General features: G+C 45.7%; 1 protein-coding gene across 1 annotated transcript in view; it reads left to right on the top strand.

Annotated features, from left to right (window-relative positions):
- The window catches only part of CCDC85C (coiled-coil domain containing 85C), a 109930-nt gene that overhangs the window by 79572 nt on the left and 6381 nt on the right, over positions 1–23977 (top strand). The window contains exons 3-4 of the mRNA XM_041476330.1: positions 3899–4003; positions 18156–18251. Coding sequence (XP_041332264.1) covers positions 3899–4003; positions 18156–18251 — 201 coding nt within the window. The remainder of the gene's footprint in view (positions 1–3898; positions 4004–18155; positions 18252–23977) is intronic.

Raw genomic sequence — 23977 nt, 5'->3', positions numbered from 1 at the left:
GCTCATCAGGTGGGAGGGGGAGGCAAGGCTGTGGAGGGAAGTGCTGAGTTAGACTGAGGCTTGCACTTTCGTACCACTGTGGAAGTCAGGACATGATTTTTTTTTTTTTTTTTTTTTTTTTCTCTCTTTGAACTGTGGATGAAACTAGGGTTTGAAAAATATTCACAGAGAGCAAGAGTCACTCTTGGAGTAGTCAGTAGCCAGTTCTTGGTGTTTGCTGGGGACTGATGTGTGAATCTCCTGAGCTCTCATTTGGTCTCCTTTGCTGTGTCCCTCCTTCTGTCTCTGTTCCTCAGCTTAGGAAACATTTCCAATAAAAGTTCAGTTGAGACTGCATGCTCCCACAGAGTTTTAGTTCAGATGAAAATGATTTTGCTGATAAATTCCTTGAAACTCCAGAAATGTGAAGTGATTTTACCTGAAGGATAATTTATTATAGATATGTTGCCCATTAGTTGAGATAATCTCCGGCAATGATGATGAACAGAGATGATCAGGGATTCTACTTTTAAAATGTCTTTCTGACTAGAAAAGCAATTTGGGATCCACTTACATCTCAGTAATGAAAATTGGGTAAGGTAATAAGAGATTTCATTTTGTGAGTGAATTGACAATGCAAATACCAGGATTTTTAATTTAGGTTTAAGTGGAGTAATGGCTACTCGTTCTGTTGCATCATTAGTCATATTGCTTTTTAATGAGGGATTCACTTTCTTTCCCTGGTTAGCTCTAACACTGATAGCAAAGCCCCAGGAATGTGCAAATGTTTCAGGAGGTCTGTTGAGTATGTGTCACTGCACCATTTTAATTTTAAAAAGGGAGAAAAAGCAGTGTTCTTTCTATGGTGAAAAAACACACATTTGCCTTTAGCACAGGGAAGATAAATAGTGCAGAGCTGTGATTGGTAGCCTGTTGTAAAAAACCACAAGCAATAAAGTAAGATACATTCCCAAATAACTTCTAGAAAATATAGAAGGAAAATTGCATTGAGTGGAGGGCTCATGAAAGAGGCTGGCTTTATGACAGACAGTGGGAGGAAAAAGTTTACTCTGCCCATCTCTGACAGGGATGTCTTATAAATAATGGCAGGTGAAGACTCTTTTTGCACTAGCAAACCCACTCTCTGTTCCTTGTTTTTGCTCTGGTTAGATCTCTGCTCAGCATTTTTGTTTCTTAGATGTCTTTTCTTTTTCTTGTCCTATTTTTTTCCTTCTTTTTCCTTTCTGTTCTTTAATTAAGAGCTCGTTTTGATGTTCATTGAACTCAGTGGGAATCTTTCCATCAAATTGAATGCATTAGGTCAGATTCATAATCAGCAGCCACTGAAACAACCTAACAATAGTTTTGTCACACGCTAGTGCAGTCTTAAATGGGATTTGCTTTAAAAAAAGCAATAGAACTAATCCATTATAAACACTTGTTAGAGCAGAGTTTTGACTGTATCTGTGTATTTACCAACACAATTTCAACCAATTTAAACCAAATTGAAATTAATGCAGACTTTTTTTCCAGGCAGGAGCATAGGGCAGTTAATTAAATCAATTTAAACTAGTGTGTTTTTAGCAACAGCAGTGTGATACTGGATATTGTCTGGACTTGGTGTGGTTGTCTTCCTTCCTTAGCTGGACAAAGCATTTTGACTTTCTGTGAGGACAAGCTGTAATGTGATGAAACACACGGGGAATCCAATGTAGACCAACCCATTCAGATCTGGGGGTAAGACAGCAAGTTTCTGGGGTGCAAATGTCCAGCAAATATCTCTTTCGCAGGTCTGTTTCCAGGTTTCTGGTGCCCCATGATTGTGTGGCATCTTGATGGTCTCAGTAACCAGTGGAGTAACCCATGGCCTGTAAACTGCTGAGCCACACACCCTCTTCTGGAGCAGAGACTTCGAGGGGATCTGCAACCCCTGGGGTCTCCAGCACAAAGATACAACCTCACATTTTGGCTCTGCTGTTTTATTCTGCTTTTCCCTTGGCCACACATCTGCCCCTTCATCACAGATGTCAGGGGAGAGTGCCTGAGCTCCTGAGCTGGCAACCCAAAGGAGTGGGTAGCAGTGCCAGGAGCTCTCCAGGAGGTTTCTGTGTCCCCACACACACATGAGTGGAGAAGGGGTTGCACACAGCAGAGATGTGGGAGCACAGCAGAGATGTGGGATCCTTTCAGGATAACCACCAAGAGACATCACATGCCTGGGACACTGCCAGTAAACTAAGAGTCTTCTTATCATCTTCCATTGTGACCTGCTAACCTTTCTTTGAAATTATATACCTCCCAGGAATAGTGGAAACTCAGTTTTGCAGCAGTCACTTTGCAGCTTCAGAAGGAGTTATCTCCTTCAGATCTCTCTCTCTCTGACTCTCTGTTGTGAAATGTGAAAGAAATACAGGCCACATCTTCTCCCTTTGTAAATTCAGGGGAATCCCAGATATCTGATATGCTGAACTCATTCTGTACCACTTGACCCCATGTAAGACACAGCAGTTCCCAGCAGATTGGGTCATACAGGACTAGCATCCATTTCTCATTATGGCTTTCTTGAGAACTGCCCTTCTCTTCACAGCTTATAAAAGGAAAGTTGATAGGGTGAGGGCTCCAGAATGACTGTGAAAGCACTGGGTCACTGTAGAAGTTTTAACCTAAGAAAACAACATTTTGAAATAAAACCGAAGCTGAATATCAACTAAAAGAGGCCATGTGGCAACAAGAAAATGTATGTGACACTGATAGAAAATAATGTATCCACTCAGAGTGCACCAGTTCTTCTCTTTGAGCGGGAAATGGAAATGAACTTCCAATGTTTCCAGAGATCTGTGCATGACAACGGTCTCCAAAGTCTCTGTTATGTTCAAGCCTTTGGGTTACTGTGGGGTTTTTACATACAATTGATCTGATTTATGAGATTTCTTGTTAAATTTTATTGCTCCAATGATTTTTCTTTGGTTCTTTTGAAGTAGAAAACATAATTTCTGTAGCAAATGGGAGTTGAAGATCTTAATAGAGCATAAAAATCTGAAAGGTCATGATTTTTTAACTTTAAAATAGAGGACAGTGCACTGCTTGATACTCTTAAAAATACGAAAAGTTCATGAGATGTTTATTGGTGATAAAGATAAAATCTTTTCCCAGACCTTTGATTTTGGCTGCTTGTGTATTGGCTTTTTCTGGGTGCAGTTTTATAAATGAGAAACACTTCTCATTCTTCAAATTTCAAGATTACCAAGGCAGAAACTTTGTCCCAGGGAGATTATTCAGTACTCCTAACACCCAGTGCTCCTTCCCCTGTGAGTGCAAATATTGGTTGCATTTATCTGGTTTTTAGGGTCATATTGACTACCTTCATTTATTTGACTATGTTCAAGACCTGTGGGTGCAAGTAAATTTATAACCAAATAAGAAACTGTTCCTGTCAACACACATTTTGCAAGCTTAGGTGAATGATAGTAGCACTGTTTACAAAGCCTTATTCTAGTAAATGTCTCCTGGTGTGGGTTTTTTGGTTGCTGTGTTTGTTTGTTTGTTTGGGGTTTGTGTATTTTTTTGCTGATTTTGATTTAATCTGAAATCTTAAAAATATTTTTTATGTGCTTCTTAACAAATGTTTTTTATTGAGCATGTAGGAACTTAGGTAAAACAAAAATGCCTTCCTCCTGTATCACTTAATGTAGCAGACCTTGAACAGTTCACCTCCAGCTGTTTGCAGGTGTTTTCTCTAGAACTAGACATGGAAAAATAATTTTATTACAGTGTTCACTGTCACTGTTGGTGCAGGGAGAAGTAAAGAGAACAGGTCAGGAGACAGATGTGGTCGTGGGAGAAGCCAGGACATCAGGAGGGGCAGAGCTTTCTTTCCTCTCATTAACATGGACTGTCCTGGTTTGTGTTGTCTTCGCAGCAGTCCAGCACGGGGGACCTGAGGACTCTGAGGAAAGGATTGTCCCCGTACCACTCCGAGTCACAGCTCTCGTCACTGCCACAGTACCAAGATGTCCTGCAAAACGTAAGAGACATTTCCTTACCTGCACAGGCAGAGCCTTGGCTTTCCCCAAAAGTGGGCATGGCTGCAGGGGGCGGGTGACAACTACAGGGGAGCTCTCACAAGTGATTGTTCACCCTGAAGTTAAAAACATGCAGCTAAAACCTGCAGATGTTGGGAGGATGGGGAGCCCCTGGAACATTAATCTTTGCCTGAATTTAGTTCATCAACGTCCCAGCATGGGTTTTCAGTCAACTGACAGTCACTGTTGTGAATCTTTTAAAGCTGGGGTGATGCTTGTTACACCTGCAGCTTCTTCTTGGTAAATGCCCTGTGCCTGCGGTAAAAAAGCTGGTTGTGGATGGAGCGTGCCAGGTATCTGGCAGTGCATGGACAGGGTTGTTTAGTGAGTAAGTTCTTAGGTTTTTCTGTATCACAAATGAGGTTTGAGTTTCCTAAGATTTGCCTGCACCGCTTCTCAAACCACAGAAGAACCCTGACTAAAGCCTCTTGCATAAGATGGAATCCGTGCTGGTGTGCCAGGCATGGCTGAGGAGCCCTGCCAGGTGTTTGCCTTCCAGATGTTTCCCTCACTGCTTGGGCCTCTAGGTTTGTGTGGTGATACTGTTTTCCAGATTAGAGGAAGAGTGTAGAAACAGTCAGAGAGTCCTGGTGGGAGTGGCCTGTGAGTGTTAGGAATGTGAGCAAAATCCTGATGGCAGCACAGCTAGAGAGCCTCCCTGCTCCGTGTCTGGGACACTGGTCAGCAGAGCTGCAGGTCCTGTAGGAGCAGTCATGTGTTGGCTGCTTGACTGGGAAAAAAGTCATTCTGATATTCTAGATTTAGTGTATCTCTTACAGTTGTAAAGAAGGGCACAATGATAATTTAATGAAGTTTGCATAAATAAAACTCAAGTATGGAAGCATATGCCCTTCCTATCCCTGCTAAATGGCAGGATGGATAGAGATGCTTCAAGCTAAAAAAAGAGGGATAAAGCTGTCCAGGTGAATATTCACTTTTCTAACTTTGTGCCCCATGTATGAAGACAGGAGACGTTATAGGGAGTGCAGAGAGACTTGAACCTGGAGATGTTTGTCTGGCTGTGCCAGCCTTACAATTTTGGAGATTTTGCTTTGCTTCCCTGGTCTTTAGGCTTTTGATCCCCAGCTTTGTTCCAGGTTGGCGATGCTCAGTCAGCTTGTGCTGGTTGCCCCAAGGAATGCTGCTACTCATGATTTTATGTTTATCTTGTCAGTCAGGCTGGGATACGTCCAGCAGCTCTCTGCAGAGGAGCTGTGCTGGGATGGGAGCTGGCAGGAGAGTTTTCTGCTTGAGCATTGGCCCCTGCAGCTCACTGGGGCTATGTGAGGGCTGGTGGCAGATGGTCCTGCCTGCTGGAGCCTTTCCTGGCTACTTGTCCCTGTTTTCTCTCCTTCCTCAAGGAAGAGATGGCACCTGGCATTTATGGAGAGGCCTGGATGCTGTGTGGCATTCACTTTCATCTGTCACCCTAGCTGTGTTCTACCTTCTTTGCAGGAAGTTGATAGAGAAAAAACAAAAACAGCTTTGGATCTAAATCCACATTGTCTCAGATACTTGTGTAACCATTTATTTATTTATTCCTACCAAAATCCCTTTGGTTTGTGGCTTGACATAATACACCATTTTTGTGATGAGGATAATGATCACAGATTCATGAAAACATCTTTGAATTACTGGAGCATGCCCAGAAGTGGATATTTAGATGTACCCGGGTTTCTCTGTGACTTTTTTTAACAGACAGCAGGCATGAATTTGTGAGAAATCATTCTTCTTTGTGCCTGCAGAAGCTTCATGTGGGTGAGTGATGGACAATTGGTGTCAGCTTCAAAGCTGCCACATCTGTTCAGGGTTCCATCATCAGCACTGCCTGTGTAACTCTTCGGGATGTTCCCCAGCTCATCCCTGTCACTGTCACACAGGTAATGAGCAGGCATCTCTCCAGGGCTCTGGCATATCCCAGTTAAGGACACAGCTGGGTGTTTCTGATGTGTCCTGGATCAGGGACACCAGTGCATCCTCAAGATGCAGAAACAGAAGACACTCACAGTTGTGCTCTGTGCATTGGACTTCACGCACACTGGTAATTATAGATTTGCTCTGTAGTCTGCAGTGGTTACCAAATATCCAGGAGCAGCAGTCCTTGGGGTTAGTCTGGCCTACAAGACCCTGTCCTTTGCAGGGGAAGGTGTGATATATATATTAGCTTGAAGTGATAGCATAGAGTCAGTCTTCCCAGCTCTGGGAATGACCCAGCGTCATTTCATGGAGTACCAGAGGCTCCCTGTGTCCTTTGGGAGGGGAGGGTGATTTCCTCTGGCTTGAACTCGTGAGAGGAGGCAGCAACAAGCTCCTGATGGGACCTGCCATTTCCCTGGGATGAGACTAAGCTGAATAGGCTGGCTTCATTTTTCCCATTGCCAGCAGCCTCCAGAGCTGCTCGGTCTCTGTAAGCTGATGTCCCAGGATGAGAGCTCTTTGAAGCACCTGTAAGCCATGCACTACTGAGGACTCCATGGCCCATCTGTCCTCTGGGTGTCGTGGTTTCACTGCAGCTGGCCACTAAACCCCACACAGCTGCTTCCTCACTCCCCCCACATCTGGGGGACATCCGAGACCCCTGCAGCCCAGCTGAGGGTGCATGTGGGTGCTGAGGCATGGTCCAGAGCTTGCACCTCTCTCTTTGGCCTCTTCATGGGTGCTCTGGCTGCCATGTGGACACATGTTCCCTGCAGAATTTTATGTACCTGCCTGCTGCCCTGTGGCTGTGCCACAGGCCCATCTCAGTGCCCAGGCATGAGAAGGTGACCTGAGGGCTGCTTGTGGTCCTATGGTGGTACCATCACCTTAAGAAGCTCATAAAGCAACTGCCTGGAGGAACCATTTATCCACACTGGCAAAGAACACTATTAAACATGAACCAGCTTGTTGCTAGCAGTCAGAGCTAGCCTGGCTGGCTAAAAATCAGTTAGCAGTGTATCTGTGATTTATAATGGGAATCCTGCCTTTGGTGGGAGTAACTTAATGGAAATACTAAGGCTAGTGTGGATGGAGTGTGGGTGGGAAAGTGTGTGTGAAAACACCAGCAGGAATTCTGGAGGAAGGGATGCTTTGGCCTGTGCTGATGGCCAAAGACGTGACTGGCAGCAAAGAAATGGGTAAACACCCCAGGATGTGTGGTTTGTGTCAGGACTGGGAGGTCTGTGCTGTGATAAGGCCACAGCACAGATGGCTCATCAGCAGAGGACTGGTTCCCTGATAACAGCAGCAATGTCACACCACAGTTTTTCTTCCTGTGGTTCCAAGAGGAAGGAGTAGATAAGATGACCAAAGTGATGGAAAGGAGGCAACAGGCAGCAGCTTTCCTAGGGTTTTTGGAGGGTAAGCAAGACGCTGAGATAAAGATCCGCCTGTAATAACCACTGACTTCTAAGGCATGTGAAAAATGTGTCCCAGAACCCATTTCTTTGCTGTCAATGAGGAGGGATGCCAGGGCTGTCATTAGGGCTTGCTAGTGAGTGTCCCTTGTTTTCTGTGCCACACACAGTGGCCCTGACCACCTTTTGGTGAACATGTGAATGTGTGTTTGTAGGTGTGTGGGTGTGAGTGACATGTTAGGTTAGAATAATCACCACCTTCCCCTTCCTTACGTTTTTGTGCCAAGCTTGTAGTGTTCCCTTGCTGTAGTGCTCCCAGCAGGAGCTCCTGGTGGTTCCCCATCTGGGTGCAGGAGGATGTGTCTGCTGGGACTGTGACTGGAGACCATCCTGGGTCTGGAGATGGGAAACCCTGGGGAACGTACCTGCAAATAAACTCTGTGAGAGCTGAGACAATCTCTGTGTTTTTGAGACGACAATGCTGATGATGCCAATACCCAGCAATAACCATTTTATATAGGCCCTGAGGACCTCAGTAAGTATCTCCAGATAAAAGTGATATTTCTGTTAGAGTGTTCAAAGCTGCTTCTCTCAGGAGTCTATATAGACTACAGACCAGACTGGGGAGACACAATTTCTTTTTCCCTTCTAAATCTATTCCAAAACCAACCAGGTCCATAAGAACATGCAAAGTAGCATGGTTATGTAGTGAAGAGCACTCAACTTAGAGGACTGCTGAGTCTCTAGTTGCCTGACACTGTTTCTGGCTGTGTTTTTCTACAGTGCCCACTTCTGGAAGGATGCAAAGCCTGGGAGATATCTCTGGCAGCACCAGCCCCTTCCCTTGATTCCCACCATGCTGTCACAAGTCACATTTTGTACCTCTGCCTTGTAGAGATACTCGGGGGAAGTGTATTTCGTTTTGCCAGATGGCATACTTGCTATTACAAAAACAAGCCCAAATGTTTGTGGTCTGTAGGTGTAAAGAGAAGCCATTAGAAGGAGTGGGAAGGGATGATGAGTCCTTGGCTGAAGTGCTGGCTGTCTGCTGAGCCTGTGAGAGCAGCGGTGAGGAGAGGTGATGTGAGGGAACATAGCTAAACCTCAACCCCAATGACTGTTCTGTCTCTCCCATTTGGCTGGAAAGACAGTGGTCTCCATCCTGTTCAGTACAAGGGCTAAGGCAGAAGAAAAGTGAGAAGGTAACTGTCTATCTCTCCTCAGCTCCCTGCAGAGGAAGGACAAAGCTGGCTCCTGAACCGACCTGGTGCAGGCAAGGAGATGTTACTGTGGCCCAAGCCTGGTCTTGGGCTGCACTGGGGTACACCGGGCAACTCTTGTAGTCTGTTCTCATCCTGCATGGGAGTAAATCTATTCCTCTCGGGGAGAAGAACCGGATCAGCTTCTTGAAGCCAACCTGGCTTTTCAAGTCAAGCTTGAAATGGCTAAAGATCACCACACTGTTCTCATTGTGGTGTCCTGAAGATACCCCCAGAAGAGTCAGGGGAACCCTTGGAGCACTGATTGCCCCTGCAGAGTCACCTGGTGCACTGGAGATCTTAACAGGACCCCAAGGTGTCCCAGCACAGCAACCCCTCCACTGTCAGCAAGGAACCCCCAGCCCCTCACAGTGCTACATGAACCCCTGGGTAGGGGATAGATCCTTGGCTGCCCAGTGCCTCTGGCATCCTCAGGACTGCATTTACATCTTCAGCATCTCATTGTGGCCTCTCAAAATGCCTCCAGCCCCTTCTGTTACTTCAGAAGCCCATGCTGTGCAGTGCTGTTATGGTCCCCTGCCTTCTCCTGTCCCTGGTCCCCATCCCCTGTCACTGTCAGGTGAGCTGAGCTCAGCTGGTGTGTGTCAGAGGATGACTCTAGGCTGATTTCTCACCTTCCCACATCAGTGGTGGCCATGGTGCCTTTTTAGGCAGGGGGAAGCAATGATTGAAAGAAGCATGAGAATCGTGGCAGAAGGCAGCTCCTTCCCACTGACTTCACTGATACCACCAGGATGTTACTGAGCAGACAAAAAGAAATTCAAGGTACCTCATTTGCTGCTGCAGCAACAGTAGCTCTGGAAGAGAAAGTAAAATGAAAGGTTTGTCAGGATTTATGGAGTGCTATGGTGAAGCTTCAGGATGTATCACCAGCAGCTCAGAACAAACCAATCCATTTTTGAAAGCAGCTGCCCTTCATCTGCTGCTATTGAAGAGGATCTGAGCAGTGGGTGGCTTTTTTCCCCATGGCAGCTAACCAGCACAAAGTTTGGCAGTGACAAATTTGGGGGTTTTGGTGAGCAAAAGAGGCATTGAGAGGCCGTGCCCATAATCCGCCCTTACAGGTAATCACAGGAAGCAAGAAAACTTCATCTGCCTTGAGGATCTGCTGTAGGTTCTCATGCTCATTTTTCATGTACTCTTGTGTGGGGCTGGCAGTGGGTCAGGGGAAAGGCAGGGGCACAAGAGACCTGTGCTCTGCCATAGGTCTGGAAGGGCAGCCAGGCTCAATTGGGCCATGCAGATGTGCACAGGTACCCTCCTGTGCCTGCGTGCATCCTCTGCCCACTCAGAGGCTTTCACCTGCAACATCCCCAAATCAGATTTGCTTCAAAATCATGAAGGTCTTAAGAGTGCCCACCGCTTCCTTCTGAAAACAAGTGTGCTTGACCAAGTTCCTTTATCAAAAGTGGTAGCACCTCTGGAAATCCTTACGCTGACAGTGCCCCTGTGAGTCAGTCAGAGTTAGTGCACTTGTCTCTTGCTCTGTCCGGACAGACTTGTTCTGTTTGCTTCTGTCAGGTGCTTACGGGCTGAAGCTGCTCTGCCTGTGTCATGTTGGTGAGGGTTTCACAGTCCCAGGGGGCCGCTGAAGCTGTCGGTGGTGATTTTACCGGCGTGCCCCATCCCAGCTGCCCCGCGCTGTTGCCAGCTTGTGGAGTGAGCACTGCCCTCCTCCCCACCGCTGCCGGAGGAGGCTGACTCACCGGCTCTGCATGCTCCAAGGAGTCTCCCGAGTCTGGAGCTTCGATCAACTCAGTGCTGAGAAGAGACACCCTTCCTGTTTGTAAAGACATCCAGTTACAAACAATGTCTTGACTTTGTTTTTCTCTGAAATCTTCCCTTCCCTTGGGTGCCCCAGCACAGCCCGTACAGCCAGCGCTGTGTCATGCCTGCCAGGGAGAGGAGCCATTCTTTTGCTGGGTGTCTGTGATGTTTGAAATGAAAGAGTTAAATAGTTTATTTAATGTAAGTCCTTGTTATTACTTAAGTAGACATCCATGCATGCTGGGGGCACATGAAGATGCAGGAGGAGGCTGAGACACACAGACAGGCTCTGTCTGGCTCCCGTGTGGACCCAGCAGTTAATTCATGGATTTGAATGTTTACATGACCAGCTGCTCTCTGTGATTAAAGGCAGCAAATTAAGTAATGCCAAAGGAGATTATCATCTGCAATAAAGTCCCTTGATTTGATAAGGAAGATGCTAATACAGAGTACTGATGGCTCTGAACTCACTGCCTGTCAGGGACCTGTGTTGTGCTGGAGAGCTGGGTCTGTCTAAGAATCTGCTTGGTGACAGGCTGTCAGGTGCTTGCAGCTGCAGGGCAGCCCACCCTGCAGTGTCTTTGGGACTGTGCAGCCATTTAAGTGCCCCAGAAGGAGCTGGTGGGTGGGTTTGAGCTGGGTGCTGGCAGGCTTTCTGCACAGTAGGCATGGAATAACAACAGCCAAGCACTACCAGTGCTCTGGATCACCTGCCAGGCAGACAGGACACGTAGGGATGCTCCCTGGCTCCTGTCAGGGTGTCCCATGCTCAGATATCAGAGGTCTGGCATCATCTGCAGTAGGGTGACAAAAGGTGTGGTCTGCAGAGGAGCTGGCACTGGTCACTTTGTACCTCCAGGAAATCTTGTAGCCAGCAAGGAGCCCTGGGGCTGCTGGCAGAGTGCCACCAGGTAGCCCTGTCCCAGCAGGGTCCTGAGAGGAGCTGGGCTCCCTCAGGAGCACCACACATGGTGGCAATGGCAGAGCTGCTGTGGGCATGAGAAGATGTGGCAGGGAGGGAAGGGACTTTGCAGGAAGGGAGGGTGGATGTCAGCCGGGAGTCTTGTCATGCTCCAGCCACCCTGGCTCTTTGTTTCAGTCATTAACCCCTCTGCAGCGGCGGGGCACGCGGAGGGAAATGTGGCCCGGGATGCAAAACAAGAGGGGGCCCAGGGAATGTCTCAGGCTGGTGGTAACAGGAGATTTTTTGGGTGTGTGATCACGCAGGAATGCCACTGATCTTTGTGTGCGGGGAGATTTCTCGTTCTGAATGGACCATCAGTCTGTGTGAGCGCAGTGCTTGCCCTCGGTGCTGCCTGTGCTGCTCTTCTGATGGGGACACTGTGCTTCGGGGTTTTGGTGCATTCCATGCCTTCCCTTCTCCTGTGCCAGGCTGGCCTTGTGCTCTCAGTCCTTGGTTTTGATGCTGGTTTTCCCCCATCTGCTCCAGGCACTTCCTTTAACTTGTAGCCACATGTGCCATTCACAAATGAAAATGTGCTGGGCCCCCTGTTCTGTCAGCACACCAGGACTGCTGCCAGCCATGGCACCTTTCCATGGTACTACCTGGCTCTGCCACCCACTTCCCATGAGCTTTTACTGCATGTTACTGCCTCCTGCTTGTCTCTTAACAGTTCCTAATTTGCAGAGTGGCATTGACACCTTTATTTATTTGAAACACCTGGATAGTGACAGGTGCTAAGGAAGGGTCCAAGTACAATTCAAATCTGGGTAAGCAGGTTGCAAACAAAACCACTGTGAGATAAATAGACATGCCTGGGAATTTTATTGTGAGCTGTCTGACACAGCCTGATGTAATGTAATTTTCTGTGTTCTGTCTCGGCAATAAAAACTTCACGGTGTCTGATATGACTCCATTTAGCTTTAATGTTATCTGAGGTATGCCATTAGAAAAATGTGGCTTATATAATCGGGTTTGAATTCTAAATGCTTGTTTTTTGAAATAGGAGACAAAAATTAATAGAAGGCGAGGGGAAGATGTGAGGTTCAGAAGCATTAATATTTGCTCATATGTTCCATGTTGGTCTGAAGCATCCCCAGAGCCTAGGTTGTGCCTGCTGGCTGAAGTAAAACCAGCATGATGTTCTCTTCTGGGTTTTGAAACTTAGTCTTTTGCAGTCTTTCTGCAGATCAGGAATAGCTCTCTTGTCAGTGAGGTAGGAAAGGGTGTCATTAAAAGACAGAATATAATTGAGCAAAAAGAGATTGAAACTGATGGCAGGCCCAAGGTCTCATGTCTTTTCAGATCCCTGGAGGAATCAAGGAGAAATTGTTTATCACAATTTCTTTGTTCTTTTTTTTTTTTTTAAATTTCTGATCCAAAACCTCTAAAAGAGCAGATACCTGTCATCCCCAGTTAGGCTTGTTTCTTCTTGGGTTCCAAAGCTCTCCCACTGTTATGAAGAGACGTTCATATTTTAAGCCTTACTTTACTTCTGTGGAGGTGTGTCATATTGGGATTTCACAGTGTGCCCTATTGCAGAGAGTCTTATTAATTTTGGTCCTCCAGATACACAGGAATGGAGTGTCCATGGCAGTACTTGTCAGCATCTGTGCTGGACCACATCCCATGCAGCCAGATAGAGCCAGCAAGGACTCATTAGGAAACTTGGTCTTAAACACTGGTAATGACATTGTGGCGTGACACAGCAGCAGATGTTTGCCAGCAGCTGCAAGTTGAGGCCTCTGCTCTTCATTTTTTTGGTGTCAGATTGAAAAGGATCTTTGGCACTATTTGTGGTCTGGGGATTTTCTTTCTCACATTAGCACTATTGCTTTGCTGATGGTTTTTGTCTGGGGCAGTGAATGGGGCTACTTTGGTTTCCTTTGTTTTCTGCTTTGGATTGGAGGGTGTCAGTGTTATTCTAGCAACAGAGAATTGGGGAACTTATCCCCTGCATGTAGCATATTGCTTCAAGGATGCTCTGGCATGAGGGACTGCAGAGTTTCTCTCTCTTTTCATAGTCAGTTATACAGCTGGACTGTGACTCTCCATACAGACTTGGAGACAAGCCCTGCCAGCTCCAGAGAGAGATTTCTGGGAGGGTCTCAGATAGAATTGAGCTTCTCTGGTGGATTTGTGGTTTTGGTGTGCATGATGTGGGGTGGGTGGGATGGGGAGGGGACTGATGCCACGTGGGAGCAGTAACCTCTGAGAAGTGCACTGGTCCCATCACTGATACCAGCAAATATTCAGCACTGATCTGCTTGAAATGGAGGAGCAAGTGAGGGCTGAAAGGGAAATGTGTTCAGTGGTGCTTCAGTACTGCTGTCTGCACAGAGGCAGCAGAGGAATAACTCTTGTAGTTTTCCCTGTGGAAAAGAGCCTGGATATGCGGGTACTTGGCACTATTCTCCCTTGAGGGATGCAGAGAGTCTCATCAGGACACTGCAGTCCCAGAACCATCTTGGCAGCAGGGATAGAGCTGTTCTGTCCAGGACAGAACTCATCAGAGACCCATGGCTCAGCAATCTCAAGTGTTCTGAGCAGCCACAGTGGTTTGGAGAGAAGCAAAAGCACCAACTTGCTGAGGAAGCTCAGGATGGGTCACACACAGCTCCACAGCCTCTGGTTCCCTTGGACTTTTGCCTCTTAAGGAGAGCTATCTTTGGGTCTCAGAGCTGCAGTGGTTGATAAACCCTGTGTATAGGAAAGAAAGGTGCTTCCTGCAAGCATCTGGACACTCAGAGACATAACCTATACCCCTCTCCTTAATTAGACTGGCAATCTCACTGCTGGGCAGCTCTTCCTTTGCTGGGGCTGTGGGTGCAGCTGAAGGTGGTATGCTATTTCTCAACATCTCTATTATAAATTTTAATGGCATTTTTGGTGACTTCTAAGCTGTCTTGTAGCAACATTCATTTATATAATTACATAATGCCTCAGCCACATATCTGAGGGTGAAGAGTAAACCACCTCTGAACTACCAAACACTATAAAAACCTAGCAAGTGGAAAAGCCATATGTGCATCTAATACAAAGACTGCATGCTCGACAAAACCAGACGGGGAGAGGAAACTGAGAGTGACACTTGCCTCAAAACACACCATGTTGCCTTTTGCCTATATGGGCAATTTCTGCTTCTTAGGATGTAACCAGATTAACCTTGCTATTATTGTCTGCCAGGGTGCTGAGTCAGTTGTGTTCCTATGTCTGTGAAAATGTCAACTGTAGGGAACAGGAAGGGCATGGGTTTCTGTAGTGGTGGGGGTCCTCAGATTAGCTGACTTGGAGTGCTGGGGTGCAGCTGTGGGAATTCTTGCCTACAGTTTCCAAATGCATCTGTTCTAGGCATGAGGAATCTCCTCCATCTGTGCAATTTTACTTACTACTTTAACACTGACTCCTTGAGATTTTCCCTGCCCTACTTCCAATCTGCTATCTCAAATCCCTGGTTCCCTCTCCTCTGCATTTCACTTCAATGAGTTTCCTGCTGGGCAAAATACACATCCTCCTCTTCCTTCCCATTCCCTCCCTTCTCCCACTGTTGGCAGTTTTCCAATATAGCAGCCTTGACCTTATCTCCAATTCCTTCCATTTCCTCCTCTTCAGCTAACACTATTGGTGAACTCAGCCCATTTTCCTCTCCTCTATCCTTCAAAGGCTGGCCATGCATCCTGCTGGCCGTGTATCCTGCTGGATATGTTGTCACTTCTTTCCTTGCTGACTGCAGTCCCCTCAGTTCTGGCCTCCTTTATGTGTGCCTCTGTGCAGGAAGCTCATAGGAGTTTGGCTGAAGCTTTTTTTCTTCTTTGTGAACCACATGAAATCAGTGGGAATGAAGCACCAACCCTTTAAAAAACACTGACTCTTTGTGTGTCTGGAAAGAGCCTTCCCTAAGAGTGCAGCTGCACAAGAAGCACTGACTGCAGTGATGAACATTGGGCCACCCTTAGCCATGTGTGTATTGTGTATTTTTACTGGTTGCATCCCATAGCTGCAAAGACTGGGGATGTTGGTGAGATCCTTGCTTGTTCCCCCACCTTCTTCCCATGTGTGTTTGACCTTTTGTAGCACCAGCCTGGCATGGTGGGGAGGTGTCTGTGGCCTGGGGCAGGGGCTCAATGGCATGGCCACGTGGTTCACTCATGGCTCAGTGGCATGGCACTCAACAATTGGGATATCTCTTTCTTTTGGCTGGGGCTAAGGATCAAGGATCATGCCTATTGTAGAAATGAAGTAATCTGTCACTTAGACTTTGACTACAGGTTTTGGGTCTACCTCTTTTGATGTATTTCTCATTCTTTAAAGTTATTTTTCCCTTCTTCAGTCAAATTCTCTACCTGTGTTCAGGGGCCACTCAGCTGACTGCCCTTGACTGAGAAGGAAGGTGACCCTTTGAATGCTTTTTGTGTGATACAATATATCCAGTATATCACTGTGTTTGCAAGATTGCTTTTATCTTGTCAGTATGGTGATTGGCTAAGTGTGATCAAGCTCTTTAGAAAAAACATTTCTCTCTAATCATTTTTGTTTCATTTGTATTCTGTAATAATTTTGAGAGTGATTGTGATCATGGAAGTGCTTTGTAGCTCATTAGTGCCTTCAGTTATGTGAGGAGAAGCTGCTGCTGTCTTTCATATGGGAGAGCTCGTGATCTACTCTAGTTTGGCCAGGAAACTGTATTTAAAATGTTGTCAGCAGCAATATCCAGCAGAATTCCTTTTTATTTTGTCATATTACCCTCAACTCCAAAGAAATATTAGATGTTAGACCTTTGTTTGGCATTTCCTGTGTTAGTTCTGAAGAGGGCCATGGGAGAAGATCCATATCAAGTATGACCACAAACTCCTGAATATTCTTCTTTCTTTTGTCATGAAGCTGCTCATTTATGGAAAGAAAGCATCTTTCATGGTGAAACCAGAGTAATTATGCATGCATTGGTGTCTCTGACCTCTGTGGGAAGCTGATTCTCGAAGGACTCTGTTGCATTTACCAGCCCTGTGAAAAATTTGTACCCCGTTTTTGTACAGTTCCTAGTGCTCCCTCCCCAGCCTCTGGCTTTTCTGATGTCAGGATGGGGTGGCTGAGGATGTGTCCCCAGGTGTCCCCAGCTCCAGCAAGCTGTAACACTCTGCCACTAAGTCCAGAACCGTGCCCATCCTGTGAGTGGTTCTGCTTTTTCAGTCTGTTAAATATCCTTGGAGAATTTTTATGGGGTTAGTAAGTCTAACTTACCTTTTTCTGAGATGCCACCCCTCTCCAAAGGAACTTTGTGTATCACCTGCAACTCAGTTAATGAAAGTTGCTGTTATGAGTAAATGGCTGTTGGTCATGTCATGGTTAGGCACAGATCAGTGGCCAGGGCTTGAAAGGCTCCGTGCCTTTTAGTCTGTGCCCTAAAGGATTAGCCCACCTTTTCCTTTAATACATGCCATGGATGCTTTTATAAGGAGAAAGGCCCCTACAACTGAAAACATTTGGAAGAATGAGAGCTGAGAAAGTGCCCCATCCGTTGGTTCCCTTTACTGTAAAAGTGGTGAGGCACTGACACAAGTTGCCCAGAGAGGCTGTGGGTGCCCCACGCCTGGAAGTGTTCAAGGCCAGGCTGCATGGGGCTTTGAGCAACCTGATTTAGTGGAAGATTCCCTGCCCCTGGCAGGGGGTTGGAACTAGAGGACCTTTAGGGTCCCTTCCAACCCAAACCATTCTGTGCTTCTATTATTCCATGATTCTTCTGGCACAACTAACTTGCTGGCTTTGGCATGGAAGGCAGAGTGATGAGACAAAGCATAAAACATGCTGTGTTTTTAAACCCAGGGAAGATGTGAATGGAGCGCCTCGTGTGTTGTGTGTGAAAGCATTCCTGTGATGGTGCTACATGCCGCTCTGCCATCCTAATTTGCTTTCAGAGGCCCCCGAGTATAATAATTCTTTGTGTTTCCTAAAGGATGTGAAGGCTAAATACAAGTTTGGTCAATGATTCCATTGTTGATTTCTCCTGGAGTTACAAAGCAATGTGAAAATATTAGGGACAAGCAGGGTGCATCTCACTGAATAAAGATATTGTGTCTCATAATTCAAGCTGGATGCCTGTAGAAAAAGGAAAGCCCTATGAAAAATGCTTACAAGGCTGGTTGGACAGTAGAAATCTTTTGTGAAATGTAATTCCGGCGTCTTTCCCAATGGAATCCTTCATGCAGGAGGACTGGCCAGCATTTTGGAAACAAACCCAGCCAACATTAGGTTTGGACATCTGCTTGTTTTAAGGTTGCTTTCACAATTTTCTCTGTAGCTGAAGATCAGTACTTGATGTCTATGTGAAAATGCTGCCAGAGAAGCAATGAAGTTATGCCAACTGTTTCTTTCATGAACACAGCTTCTCAGAAATTACTGTTTTATGCTGGAAAATCATCTTGTTTGCATTGCTCCCGTGTCTAGAAGGATGAGTACTGTTTGATCTTGTCCTTGTAGAAAGCTATCCTAAATGAACAAAAAATGGTTCTTGAATCAATTTGTGTTTAAACCAGGGTGATCTCCTGCCTGAACTCATCTAGACGGAGTGCTGGTACTTAAATGGTGTCAAATCAAGTGACTTGTGAGGAAGGGGTGGTGGTGTCTTTTGTCTCTGAAGGTGGCGAAGGGGATTAAATTTGAGACAAGCTAGTGGTCAAATTTTCTGAATATTTTCTTCTTCCTTGCTTAAATCAACCAAAGGGGAATGAACACGTATCTTTTCTGATTTCCACAGGGACCAGCTCGCATGACATCTGATCTTGCATCTTCTCCTGCAGCGGGGTATGTCCCGGTGGGTCAGAAGCCAGAGGCCGTGGTGCATGCTATGAAGGTAAGGCTGCGTGGGGCACTGAGGCGTCCTGTGTTGCACCTGAGTGACAGAGCTGGGCTTTGGCTCTTCTTGTGGGAACAACTCAATACAGAAAGTTAACGCACAGGCAGGATATTGGTAACCAGCACCTGTATCATGATGAATAAGCATTGCTTAAAATAGTTGCAGAGCAAAGCAAGATTATGCACAGCTATTTTTTGGGGGTTGGAAACCTCCAATAAAAGCTGCTGATGCTGAAGGTGTTGGTTGCCATTTGTGTTCATCAGTCCTGATGAACCCAGTGTAAACTGGGTCGCTGGGGTGACAGTGGTGACCAAAATGCTGTTTTAAAAAGGAACACAAAAACTGCATTTCCTCTTATATTTTGTTATTGAAAATCCTGCAGCAGCCTTCAGAGGAGAAAGATTTTATTTTATGAAAATATATAACAAACAGTGGCGTCCTACCCATGTAGGATGTGCATCATCAGTAGGGATTAAGTCAGGACCACTGACAGTGGGACCATGGGAGACTGGTAGGTGAGTTAAAGGAGAAAACTTACACTGTGATTTCACAGCAGCTTTCAGGTCCTAGTGACCATCCATTAGCAGAAAAAGTGTAATTCCCCAGTGCTACATGTTTTCTTAGTTAAGCAAGATACTTCTGTGTATCTAAGAGACACAGAAGCACAAATCCTTTACAAGGTGCCATAGAGATGGCTGGAAAGTCTCAACTAAATTAGTTTTTAGTTGAAATATAGTGATTTATAGATTTGAATTTGCTGAAGCTGAATAATTTGGTACAGGGTTAAAAAGATTACATCATCTCAAAGGAGGGTTCCTGGATGGCTGCTCGGGAGCTCAGATCCCTGTGGTCCTAGCTGGAAAAAAGGTCCAGCAGTGGCATCACCAGCTTGGATGATCTTAGACCTGGAGACAGATGCTTACAAAGCTCTTTGCTGTGTACTTTTCCACCTCTGACACATAAATAAATGGCACAGATGTTGCTCATGGTTATGATACACAAATTCTCTAAATTTTATAATTTTTAGTGTTTCTATCTTAGTATATCATGCCTGTCCAGGGTCTCTTGGCTCCAGGACAGATATTGTGGTAGTGGTGGTGGTAAAACCAACAAATGTCGGGAAAAGCAGTCGTGTGGCTGGCAAGGATATTGGTTCCATTGGGCAGTTGCCAGATCCCAGGAGCATATTGAATGTCACTATTTCTCAAGTAGTTATTGAAGGCAAGACAAGTTTGATTTTATTTGGATCTAATTAGAATTTAAATTATAAACGATCCTTCAAATTTAAAATCTTGATTTTTCAGCTTTCTTGAGACTTTATACATCCAAATTGTATAACTCCTATTGATTGATTGTATAACTCCTTAAGAGGAGGATGTCCAGCATGGTCAAGGATTAAAAAATACCTTTAGTACAGTTTTTGCTTGTTCCCAAAGGAGCTGACCACACAAGTGGCAGTTCACTTGCTGCCATATATTTGTTCTTGTTTTCAAACAAGTTTCTTCTTTGCTTGTTGTGGATGGCTCTGTGCTATCAGAAAGCTCCATCCTGTACTATGCTGCAATGTGCTTGTGGGTGACATTTCTCCTGTGTGTGTATGTGTGTGTATATATATATACACATACATATGTTTATATATATATATACACACATACAGATGGATCTGCTATACTGTTGCCTTGCAGAATGTTGCAAACCCATGTGAACCTTTGTTTTTCTGTCACTTTGTATTGATTTGTCTTTGATTGCATTTGATCGTCGAAGCCCTGATGCAGTCCAGACTGCTGCTGTTGGCTTTTTCTTCCCAAACTGTGGAGTTCGTGCCTTTCTGCTCCTCTCTTCATTGCATTTGGCAAGGTGGTGGTGAGGGATAGTATTAAGCAGAGTTGGTAGTGTTTTTAAATTACAAGATCAAATACTTATAAATTGATTATGATCATATTCTAGGGAGCAATTAGTTTCCTATTTGCTTTAGGAATTGCAGGACTGAATTTCTCACTAAGGGCAAGAAACAGAAATGGTTTTAAGATGTGGTTTGATAAGCGTATGAAAAGAATTGAAAATTAATGAGGAAGATTCATGGAAACTGCAAATTAAGTTTGGAAGGTCTGGTGCAATGATTCATTTAAAGGAATTGAAAGGAACTTGGATGACTGGTTGTTTGCACATATTAGTAGTCCCTCTGCTTCAGAGCTTTGTGGATTCCTAGGAAGGGCTAGAAGAAATTTAGAAGAAATTCTCCTCTGTGACTTCATAGTTTGGCTGGTGAGCTGCATTTGTCTGTCTCCAAAACCCTAGAAACTGCCATGGCTTGAGTCAGGAAGCAGGTGACATAGCAGTCACACCTCACGGGGCATAAATGATCTCACATGATGTGTCCTGCTCCCTCACTTGAGGTTAAAAATGTTCTCACATTTGAAGTGAGGAGGAAATTCTCCTGTAGGTCAGTGTGGCAGGGAGGGATGAGGAGCTGTCTATTTTTCCATCCTGTGTCCCATTTCCAAGGATCATCTGGAATTTGAAAGACTGAGGAATCTGGTCATGGTCTCAATCTCTCCTCCTCCCTTGAGGCACAGTGAAATGGTAGGTGTTGGTCTCCAGCTGCAGACCTTTTTTTTGTCCATGTCATGCTGTAGCATATGGATAGGTCTTATTTGCCCCCTGCAGAACTGGGTAGCTTTTCCAGTGCCAGCCCCTGCATGTGGGAAGCTGGATGCAGCTGCTGCCTTAGACCCTCACCTCCTGTGATACAGATCGCGACTCTCTCTTGAGAAGAGAGCAGCTTACAAATGAGACTTTGTGCTTTGGCTGCACCACAACAGATATTGCAAGAAGTACTGCTTGGTTGAGAAAGGAAGTTCTTATGGCTCAGCAGGCCAGCTCCTTACTGCAAGAAAAGGCCAGGAGAGATGGAGAGGCCATGAAAATGATCAAGGGGATGGAGCACCTCTCCTATGAAGAAAGGCTGGGGGTGCTGGGGTTGTTCAGCCTGGAAAAGAGAAGGCTCCAGAGACACCTTGTAGCACCTTCCAGTCCTGTAAAGGGAGCTCATAAAAAAGAGGGAGAGGGACTTTTATGTCACATAGTGACAGAAAAAGAGGCAATGGTTTTAAACTGAAAGAAGGCAGTTTTAGATTAGCTGTTGGGAAGGAATTCTTTACTGTGAGAGTGCTGAGGCACTGGCACAGGTTGCCCAGAGAATCTGTGGATGCTCCCTCCCTGGAAGTGTTCAAGGCCAGGCTGGATGGGGCTCTGAGCAACCTGCTCTAATGAATGGCATTCATGCCAAACCATTCTATTATTCCATGATTCTCTGCAGTTGGCTCCACTTGTCTTGTGGGACACTTGCATGTAAGCCTCTCCACAAGTGATGAGGCTGCAAGGATGTGTCTCTGTGCCCAAGCAAAAGTCACTGAAGGACTGTCTACTCCACATGGATCTGCAGGGCTTCTGAACTGCCTCTGTCTGCACCCACATATGTAATATCCCATAGGCTTTTTCCTTGGGATTTTCTGCCAGCTAAATTCTATCCATGTGCCTGAAGTACTGCCTGCAATTTAGCACAGGCTCTTCCTTGAGCATGTTTAGGATTTTCTTTATTTTTCCTTCTGAAATAGTTTTGTTTGTTTGCACCTACTAAATAAGGAGCAAGATGACAGGTTGGCACTCCTAACAGCTGTTTTTGCTAACAAGAATAAAAGGTACATATGCTACAGCTCAGTATCTCACTGAACATCAAAGCACTTTTCTTAGGAACTGAGCAAACCTGCTAAAGACATGGGGAGGTGATGAGGAGACAAATGTAAAAGAATGACATTTAGCCTATAACCCAGCTGCCCCCACAGCAGCAGCCTGGACATCTTCCATGCACACAGAGCTATCAAGCAGGTGATCATCACTCCCACTAACTGTGGATAAGACAGGATTTGGCCTTCCAAAACTAGGGAAAAATCCTAGCAGGGCATATGGACTGTTCCCTTGCTGAAGCAGGATGTTTCCCAGTCCAGCTGACTTATGAAGCAACAAAATTAGTGAGGTTTGCACAATTTGGGAAGTATTCGTCAATCTCCGCGTGCTCTGTGTTGCAGAAATGAATACCTCAACTTTCAGCTTCCCTTCCAAAGCTTTACTACTGTCATTAGACTCTTTAATGATGTTTGTTTTGATTGAATATTTGTTTTTAAAATATATTTGGCCATATGGAGTCAGTACAGGTCAGAAGGGATGTGGCATCAGGTGACTTTGAGGTGACACTGTCTTGCTCACAGACATCAGTGCAGTCTCAAAGAACACTTGAGGTGTTCCTCAGTTTATGTATCAGCAGGGAAAATGCCAGACAAGCCAGCATGCCCACCGAGAGCAAGGTGAAAGTTGTTTTTGGGAATTAACAGCCCTGTGCAGGAGAGCGGCATTTCCCAGTCCAGCCCCATGCCCGAGTGGAGCACGCTGCTCTCACTGGCTGGCATTTTACCCAGGGAGATCACAGAGGGCTGCTGTGTCAACAAAGGACCAAGTGCTGTCACTGCAGCTTGATGAAAAGCAAAAAGGAGGGGATGGCATGAGCCACTAAGAGCCTGGGGTGCATTTGTCTGTTCCTTTGTCTGTTTCCTTTAGGCTCCTTGGTTAAGAGGTGGCAGAAATCACAGAAGGACGTACCCCGGTTTCTCAGACCCACACTGAATGCACATCCTTGAACTTTAGCTGATCCGTAGCTGATGTGAAGGCATGTTTGTATTCCCCAGTGGTGTAACTGGAGGAACATTAACCTGGTCCTTTTAAACAGCTGAGAAGGCATCTGGCCGGATCTGAGAATAGCTGGGGCTGGGTCAGCACTAAGAAAAGGCCTTCCTGTCTTTCTTCAGGAGGTTATACCACTCTTCAGAGTGTATTTTCTTGCAACATGCCTTTCCTGGATAGGCTGTTGCATTTTATCACTGTGAATCCCATTTTCCCATACCCAAGATACTAACACATCTTTACAAAGTGCCTAGCCAAACATGGGTTGAGCCTGGGAAGCAGGATGATTTCCAGGGTAAATGAGATTCAGAAATTAAACACAAACATAACTTCCATCTGATCATCTTTCAGCTCCAGCTCTGCCTGGTTAACACTATTAAAACACATTTCCACTGAAAAGAAAAAATATGCTAATAATAAAATGTGCCACCTTTTCACACCTCCTGGACTAAGGAATGTAGGTTTAGTTTAAGCACAAGTTGTAGAAAACCAGTTTATTTTAGTCCACTGAGACTCTTGTGCCTGCAAGATGGATGGCTGTTGAAAGCAGGGGCTGGGGCTGATGTGATCTTTAACTAATCTACCCCATGGTTTCCGTGGCACTTGCCCTGTGGGCACAGCCGATGTTTAGCTGCAGGCAGGCTGCCCTGGTGCTCCGTGCCAGGAGGTGATCCTGCAGGCTGCTGGCTGTGCAGCCAGCGTCGGAAGCACACGGGCTCCAGACAAGCAAGTTCAATGTGCGAGTCCAGCTGGATCAATAATTAATTCCCTCCTCTTTAGCAGAAAATAGATGTTCTCTTTGTCAGCACGTACATGCTTTTTGCATCCCTCTTGCCCTTCCTCTCTTAGAATGGATGTGGATAATTCCTATCTGTGCAAAGACTGGTCCCAAGTAGTCTACAGGCCCTAGGAGAATGATCTATTTTTGTTTGTAACTCATTTCAAGCAGTAGGATTGCAGTGCTGAGGCAGACCTGGGAATAATCT

Source organism: Pyrgilauda ruficollis, unplaced genomic scaffold, assembly GCF_017590135.1.
Source record: "Pyrgilauda ruficollis isolate IOZ18807 unplaced genomic scaffold, ASM1759013v1 scaffold38, whole genome shotgun sequence".
NCBI classification, from domain to species: domain Eukaryota; kingdom Metazoa; phylum Chordata; class Aves; order Passeriformes; family Passeridae; genus Pyrgilauda; species Pyrgilauda ruficollis.
Note: the sequence above shows the minus strand (reverse complement) of the source record. Positions and strands in the feature narration are given on the sequence as shown.